An 8,900-nucleotide genomic window follows, 5' to 3' on the forward strand; every position below is an offset into this window, starting at 1 on the left:
GAGCATAGTTATGAGTTTCTGATTGCATATCCAATCAGGAGTTTCCACACTGTCCTAAGCATATGTAAACAATATTAAGTATATATAAACTATGCATATTTTCGGGCTCGGAGTCTTTCGCTTTAGTAATTAACCCAACAATAAACGTTTGTGGAAGAAGTCTATTGTCGCGTCTCTTCCTTGCTGGCGGGGGAGTGGACAGCGACATGTGACCCCCCCCCCCAAAGGTGTTGCCACCACAGGTTGAGAACCACTGCTTTAAAGAAAGCATTTACTTGGTTACCTGGCTCAAGAATAAATGTTAGCCTCTCTACTTGTTAAGAAAAGCCAAAATCTTGAAGAATTGTTAAAGGAACAAAAAAGTACAGAAGTCAGTGAAAATTTTCATAACAAACCCCAGCCTACAATCCTGTTTAAAGCAAAAAGTCAGGCTGCCGATGCACAGCTCAGATTGAAGATGGCTAACTCCAGGAGTCTTGTTCCTCTTCACACTCCCAAGCTCATCAGAGCAGAGCACAGGGTGTAAGCGGTCAACACGGTGGGATGGTGCTGTTCTAGTGCAGGACTGCACAGGGTCCACACCGGTGGCAGGGGCACTGAGCTCCTCCAGCCCCAACAATGAGAACATCTATAGACTTGACAACTTTTCTCCAAGTACATAAGTTCCGTAAACGAGTCTAACAAGCAAAAAACCATTAGAAGACACAGTGCTGGGGCTGCAGAGACGGCTCAGCACATAAGAGCACTTGCTGCTCTTTCACAGGACTGGAGCTCAGTTCCTGGGACACACATCAGGAGGCTTACAACCATGTGTAACTCTAGTGTCAACAGGATCCATTTTTGGGTGTCCCTAGGCATCTATACAAATGTGGGGACATACGCACAGCAGGCACACACACATAAATTATAAAAACAGTAATAATTTGAAAATGCCTAAAATGGTAAGTATGCACGCAGTATCCTACTCACGCCTTAGGTACAGATGGGATGAAAAGGGGTACTGCTGATCAGGAGCAGGAAATTGTGAAGACGGAGTAAGAAGATTTTCCTTGCTCTTCAAGAAGAAATCTACTGTGTCCAGCTGACGATTTTCTATGCCAGCCTAAACACGGAGAGGAAGGAAGCCAGGGGAGAGTTACTCCGTGGGGGCTAGGGGCTGGGGGCACAGATTCTTTAAACTTCAGAAGCTAAAATGGAGATATCTGGGAACTACAAACCACAGAAACAACTCATTACTACTAATGATCCCTATGTGATTCCAACTCTGAGCTGCTCTTGTCCACTACAAGCTGTGCCCAAAGGTGGTGGCAATCCTTAGCCCCCAAACCCACCCATCTCTTCAGCTGAAAATAATGAGAGGAGGAAATCAGTTGTATTTTCAGAAAAATAAAAATGTTTGAGTCATATAGTTTGAAGTAGAGTTGAACATTCTTAGACCAACCGAATCTCTCTGCTCTAATTATAAAATGGTATAATCAAATATGGGACAGAATAGAACACAATGAGGTGGGAATGACCTCCAGACCCAGGTCAGTCTGCCTGGAGTGGGTGTGGCCCGTGCCCAGTGGTGCCCTCTGCTGGTTGACAGCCCTCTACCCCAGGCTCTTAGGGTCATGGCAACCCTCTGTTTAACAATGGGAGAATTTTAACTCAGACACAGTCAGAAGACACACTTGTATATTCAAGAGAGGAGGTAGATGTGGTAACATTTGATACCAGCACTGGGGAGGGTCAGGCACTGGGGAGGGTCAGGCAGGAGGATCATGAGTTCCAGGCCAGCTTGGGCATGGAAGGAGACCCCTGCCTCAACAAATAAAATCATAAAACACAGGAGCTAGAGATCTGTGAATCATCTTTCCTACTCTTGACCCCCCCTCACTTTCTCAGCTTATTTGCTCTCATTTGAGTGACTTGGCCTCTCAAAGTTTAATGATCTCCAGAAACCTTGAGTGTATGTTATTTGTGGTCAGTGGAGGGATAAGGACTTCTACATGTACATGCAACACAAATGTCATAAATTGAGTGAGGTATGAAAAACAAAAACGTTAAAAGATTGGAAAAGAGGCTAGAGATGGCTCAGGAACTGAGACTGCACAGTGAACTGCAAAGGATGCAAGTTCTGTTCCCAGCACCCGCATGGTGCCTCATGGCTGCCTGGAACAACAGGGATAGGACATCTTTGTTTGGCCACTAAGGACAACTGAACTCATGTACACACACACACACACACACACACACACACACACACACACACAATTAGAAGTAAGGCTTATTATGTTGGTGTGCTTAAATACTGATATAGTCATAGGTATTCTTTCATCAACATTTTATAAATTTGTAGGCAAGCATAGGTGATTTCAGTATACTTTCATTATTGTACTGACCTTAAATTCAGAGATATATGTGAGGAAAGATTCTAATAAACTGAGTTATTAAAGGTAATATATATTTGTGTCTCACACACATTATTCATATAACTACACAAATAATACACACACACACACACATACACACTCACACACACATACCCCACTTGTCCACGGTCAGTCTTGCTCAGATACATAGCAAGTCTGAGACTAGCCTGAGGCACTCTTGTCTGGAAACAGACAACAGCAAGCCTTTCGGGGCTGCACTGGGATGCCCTGACTCCCACTCCAGTTCCTTTCTTTACAGTATACTGTGGTGACTGACTGGGTCAACCACTCTCTATTTCTTAATCTATTAAAAAGAGAGACAGGGAGAATAAAATTTACTCAGTCATGGGTAGTTTGTGTGATTGTTTTAGGACCAAGTTAGATGATACATATGGAAGAGTGTGTGTGAACTATAAAATGCTATATAAACTCAGACTCTATCGTCTATCTAGATGGGAGGGGTATAGAAATGCAAAGTGTCTCTACCCCGTTCTCCACAGCCAGCTTCTCATCTGATTAGCTTACAGCCGTCTCCATTTCTGTCACATTACCTTTCCTAAATAATATTTGCTTGTTTGTTTGTTTTTGTTGTTGTTTTTCAAGACAGGGTTTCTCTGTATAATAGCCCTGGCTGTCCTGGAACTCACTTTGTAGACCAGGCTGGCCTCAAACTCAGAAATCCGCCTGCCTCTGCCTCCCGAGTGCTGGGATTAAAGGCGTACGCCACCACGCTCGGCTTATCTAAATAATATTTGTTGTGATCGCATATCTTTAGAGCTAATAAGAGTAATAAGGAAATAAATAGATGAATGGTGCAGACAGTGAGAGCATATAAATCTTCTCTGTCCCTCATTAACACAGGGCACCACCAGCAAGTAAGGGGGGGTGGGATAGATTCCAGTTACCTCGAGAGCGTGGATGGGGATTGAGCACCGTTCCCAGCCGTTGAGATGACAAAGGGAGTCCACAGTGCTGGCGCTGCCATGGATCATTAGTCTGTTCAAAAACTCCTCTTGAGTCAAACCAAACAAAATCAGAGATAGACCATCGTCTATGGGAAAAATAAAAGTTATCATTAATAAATGAGTAGGGACTGAGATCTTAAGAGTTATGACTTAAATATTAATTTCTAATCACCTAATAATTCCATACCATACCTAAAATACATATATTGAGCTGGATATGGTCATGCGTGTCTTTTATTCCAACACTTGGGAAGTAGAGGCAGATGAATCTGCAAAATCTAGGCCAGTCTGGTCTACAAAGTAAGTTCCAGGCCAGACAGGGCTATATAGTGAAACTTTATCTCAAACAAAACAAAACAAAAACCATTTTTAAATGTGTGTGTGTGTGTGTGTGTGTGTGTGTGTGTGTATGCACGCACTGTGATAAAACACCATGACCAAACTTGGAGAGAAAAGGGTTTATTTCACATTAAAATTTACCATCCTTCCTTTCATGAAAGGAAGCCAGGGCAGAACCTGAAGGCAGGAACTGAAGCAGAGGCCATAGAGGAGTGCTGCTTACTGGCTCACTCCCCAGGACCTGTTCAGCTTGCCCCCCCCTTTTAATTTTATTTAGTTTATGTGTGTGTGTGATGTTTTGCCTGTATGCATGTTTTGCATACCATGTGCATGCCTGTTGGGGTGGTTGGGAGGCACCATATGGGTGCTGAGAACCAGTCTGGACCTTCTGCCAGAACTAGTGCTCTTAAATGCCCCTCAGCCTACTTTTTGTACAACCAGACAAACCAGCACTACCTTTCCAGGGGTGGTACCACCCACAGTGGGCTGGGCCCCCCAAATCAATCAATAATTGAGAAAATGCCTCCAACCAGGTTTCCAGTAGGCAATTCTGCAGGGCATCTTCTCAGTGGAGGTTCCTCTCCCAGATAGTCTAGATCATGTCAAACTGACAAGAAAAATCAACCAGGATACACCCTGAGTTGTTAATGGTATTAATGGACTGACGATTTTTCAATGTTTTTATCACATTTATTTATTATTGTGTGAGTGTGTGCATGTGTGTGGAGGTCAGGGGACAACTTCCCTGCTCCCACCCTGGGACTCAGATTATCAGGTTTGGTGGCAAATGCCTCACCCAGCAGGCTATGTTGCCTGCCCCAGAGTTTTACATTGAAGACACTGATCACAAGTCTCTTTTTCATAAAAACAATGCATTAGGGCTAGAGAGATAATAGAACACTTGCTTAGCATGCATGAGGCCCTGGGCTAGAGTCCCAGCACTACAAAAACTACAGTAAAAACATACCAAAAAATGCACACTATGAAATGACACTATACTTGGCATTTATACTTCATATTGTCTTATACATTTAGTACTGGAAAACCTTAATAATTTATAGAGATGACAGATTTCTGGTTTATTAAAATAAAACAAGCAAACAGCATGCCTCTGGATACACAAAACATCAGATTCTATTAAGGCCGAGTCTGTACCTCAGTGGGAGAATGCTCGTCTGGAGTGTACAACACCCTGGTTTCAAGTCATAATACAAAAGGAAGGAAGGAAGGAGTCACCATTTTCTGATCATGGTGTTCATACTTTGGGAGGCTGAGGCAGGAAGATTATGAACAGTTCCTGGCTGGCCAGGCCTATACAGAGAAACCCTGTCCAAAATGAAACAAACAAAAACCAAGGCAGGTATAGCAACATATTTCTGTAATTTCAACACTAGAGACAGACAGGAAGACTGCCACAAGTTGGAGACCAGTCTGGTCTACATAGCAGGTTCCTGATTGGCTAGGGTTAAATAGTGAAATTCTGCCTTTAAAAAGCAAAATAAGAGGGCTGGTGAGATGGCTCAGAGGGTAAGAGCACAGTGACTGCTCTTCTGTAGGTGCTGAGTTCAAATCCCAGCAACCACATGGTGGCTCACAACCACCAGTAATGAGATCTGACGCCCTCTTCTGGTGTGTCTGAAGACAGCCACAGTGTACTTATGTATAATAATAAATAAATCTTTGGGCCGGAGCAAGAAGGGACTAAGCAAGTGGAGTTAACTGGAGAGAGCGGGGCCAGCCAGAGTGAGCAGAGGTCCTAAAATTCAATTCCCAACAATCACATGAAGGTTCACAAACATCTGTACAGCTACAGTGTACTCACATACATAAAATAAATAAATCTTTTAAAAAAAAGCAAAATAAACAAGAACACAAAAAAAACTAAGCACTAAAGAAGAAACAAGCACACAACATTCAAGCACTGTAGATGAAGGGAAATGAAATTTAAGGCCTGGGATTCATGTAACTTTAAAAGAAAATTGTGTAAATTCAAGGTTCAAATAATGTGAGACATAAAAGGGTTCTTTTAATGTAAAAACTTAAGGTTAAAAACTGCCTTAAAAAAANCAAGCCCAGGTTGCCTTGAAACTAAAGTCAACTGGCCTTGGCTATTCTGGCCGACTCAACAGCCATCTGAGGANTGCAGGAACTTGGCCTTGGCTGGCTCAACAGCCATCTGGCATGACAGTGCCTCCCCCTCTCCCCCCCTCCCCCCCTCGTTAAGACATAGTTTAAAGTGCCTAAGGTTGCACATCACTCAGATGTATTGTCCTTCCTGATAAGCCCCGGCCCCTGAAATTCCCTAGCCCGCACGTACTATTCTGCTGACTTGTAACCGCCTTGCTGACGTTCAGATGTAACCACACCAATTCTCCCCAACCCCCCAACCCATACCCCATAAAAACCCCTAGCTTTCGAGCCTCATGGTCGATGCCTCTACCTCCTGCGTGAGGTACACATTGGCCCGGAGCTCCGCCATTAAACTGCCTCATGCTTTTGCAACAAGAAGGTTTCTCGTGTTTCCTTGGGATACCCTGACTCCCGTGACCTGAGGGGAGTCCTGGAGAGGGGATCCTACATAGGAAGTTCTAGCACCTATGCTGAATGAATGCATCTCATATATAAAGTGCTCTATGCCTGCAGCACAGGGCCAGGAGAGCCAGGGAAAGTGGAAGGAAAGTCTAACCAGCAATCAACATACAGGAGTCCAGCAGAGAACCCCAAACCAGATATACAGCAGCCCAGCAGAGAACCCCAAACCAGATATACAGCAGTCCAGCAGAGAACCCCAAACCAGATATATAGCAGTCCAGCAGAGAACCCCAAACCACATATACAGAAGCCCAACAGAGAATCCCAAACCAGATATGCATCAGCCCAGCAGAGAACCCCAAACGACATATACATCTGCCCAGCAGAGAACCCCAAACCACATATACAGCAGCCCAGCAGAGAGAATCCCAAACCAGATATACAGCAGCCCAGCAGAGAACCACAAGGCAGAAACACAACAGTCTACTGAAGAGAAACCCAAATTTCACTTCAGCACCTAAGCTTCTATGCAGAGACGCAGGTTCAGGTGGCAGGCCAGCAGCAACTACAGATCCAGATTTTGTATAAAATCTCTCCCGCTTTTGCATTTTGTATTTATGATGGTCGCTTCTGAAAAGCCCGAGCTAGGTGTGATAACACAGGCCTGTGGTTCTAAGAACTGGAAGATCCGGACAGTAGGATCAGGTGGTTTAGACCAGCATCAGTTCCACAGCAAGTCTGAGGTCAGCTGGGGCTATGTAAGACCTTGTTTAAAACCAAATAAAACAAAACCCTAGTCAGTTCTGACCAAAATAAAAATGCAGCATATACATGGCCCATGATCAGCTGGCTTGTAAGACTAATCAAATGAGGTTTTTTTCCGAGTTAAAAATTCAGCCTACATTACTCTTATTATCGTATCTGGTATCTTAACATTTAGCTGAAGAGAAATTATTTAGATTAAGCCCAGGGCTGGAGAGATGGCTCAGTGTTTAAGAGCACAGGCTGCTCTTGCTGAGGAGCCAGGGTTAGTGCCCAGCACCACAAGGCAGCTCACAAACTGTAATTCTATATCCAAGGGATCTGATGCCCTCTTCTGGCCTCTGCAGGCCCCAGACATGCATGCAAGCAAAACATCCACACACATAAATTAAGACACACAAGACAGTGTTTCAAAGGTTAACACCAGCTTTCCTCCCAGATTTGGTACCACTCTGCAGTAAGACTAGGCACATGCTAGCATCCAGGCAGCAGAAGTGAATTATGTTAACAAGTCACATTTTGGGCTGGCAAAATTGCTCATCAAGGGGAAAAGACCTCCAAGGCCAAAGAACCTGAGTTCAATCCCTAGGATCCACACGGTGGCAGGAGAGAACCAACTCTCACAAGTTGTCCTTAACCCCCAGGAGTGCTTTGACATTCTGAATTCGTGCGCACACATGCGCACACATACGCACACACTCGAGGATGCGTGAGAAACAAGTAAGTATAAATTTAAAAAGCAGTCACACCTCAGAAGAGTATGCCCACGGATTCAGCATGCTCACCTGTCAAAGCAAGGCACAGCTGCTGGGCTCCGCTGATGTCTACAGGAATACACTTCTGGCTGAGAGAAAAACACTGCATGCTCTGCGTCTCCAAGTCCCAGAGGCCAATGGTGCAGCTGGTCGTTCCTACTGCCCAAGTAAACAGTGCAGTAAATCCCGTCACAGACAGACACGTGAGCTCTGTGGGCTGCTCTCGTTCACTCAGATGCATTGTCTTCCACGGTCTTTCTGGATCACTGCTCTTGATGTGCTCCTTCTGAGGAAAAGCACACCGGCCACGTGGGACATCTCCGGGAATGAAAACGTGGCTTGGCACAGTGGGGGTGTGGTGACCAGATTCCAGGGACTCCAAACGCAGAGCACCCTGGTACCACGGAGCAAAGCAGGAAACCTCTGGTTCTGAGCCCCTCACTGATGCATTCAGTGATGACAGCTGGGCTCTCCAGGACCTGGAAGACAGGGCAGCACTTAGCACCCATTCCGGTAAGGGCAACAAGTCAAACACAAGCTGGGGTAAGACACGAGAGCCAGGAGGGTCATTCTGCATTCAAGGCGGCCTGCTCTACACAGCAAGCTGCAGCAGCCTAGGACTACATAGTAAGACCTTGTCCACACACACACACACACACACACACACACACACACACACAGTAAAGGAGATTCTAAAAACGAGTGTTTATACCTATCAACCTGAAAGGACACCTTGCTCAGTTTCATGCTGTGGACAGAGTTAACCGGGTCGTCTTCATCTACCCCTGGAGGCCCTTCAATAGGAAGGTCTTCCAGTATTCCTTCACACAGTAGGTGTCCTGGGTGTTGCCTACGTTGAAAAAGAATAATAGCCATATCAAAAAATGATGAACAACCCCAAATTTGTATCACAACGACTTCTGAGTTTGTGTGTGTGTGCTTTTTATTTTGTTTCAGTACATTTTTGTCTTTTTTTTTTTTTTAAAGTTTGTTTTGAAAGCTTTTTTGCGAGAAAGACACCATGCAGTGGGTGGGTAGAGAAGTGGGGCAGATGTGGGAGGAGTTGAGGAAGGGAAAAATATGATCAAAATATATTCATGAAAATTTTTTAATAAAAATGAACATGGATAGCC

At 44.6% G+C, this 8,900-nt stretch overlaps 1 protein-coding gene across 1 annotated transcript in view; it reads right to left on the bottom strand.

Moving 5' to 3' along the window:
* The window catches only part of Spg11 (SPG11 vesicle trafficking associated, spatacsin), a 64,163-nt gene that overhangs the window by 45,267 nt on the left and 9,996 nt on the right, over nt 1-8,900 (bottom strand). Inside the window, exons 5-8 of the mRNA XM_029535749.1 lie at nt 8,480-8,617; nt 7,798-8,246; nt 3,320-3,465; nt 970-1,102 (exon numbers count right to left, since the gene is read on the bottom strand). Of these exons, the coding sequence (XP_029391609.1) occupies nt 970-1,102; nt 3,320-3,465; nt 7,798-8,246; nt 8,480-8,617 (866 nt within the window). The remainder of the gene's footprint in view (nt 1-969; nt 1,103-3,319; nt 3,466-7,797; nt 8,247-8,479; nt 8,618-8,900) is intronic.

The sequence above is a fragment of the Mus pahari genome, chromosome 3 (assembly GCF_900095145.1).
Source record: "Mus pahari chromosome 3, PAHARI_EIJ_v1.1, whole genome shotgun sequence".
In the NCBI taxonomy this organism is placed as follows: domain Eukaryota; kingdom Metazoa; phylum Chordata; class Mammalia; order Rodentia; family Muridae; genus Mus; species Mus pahari.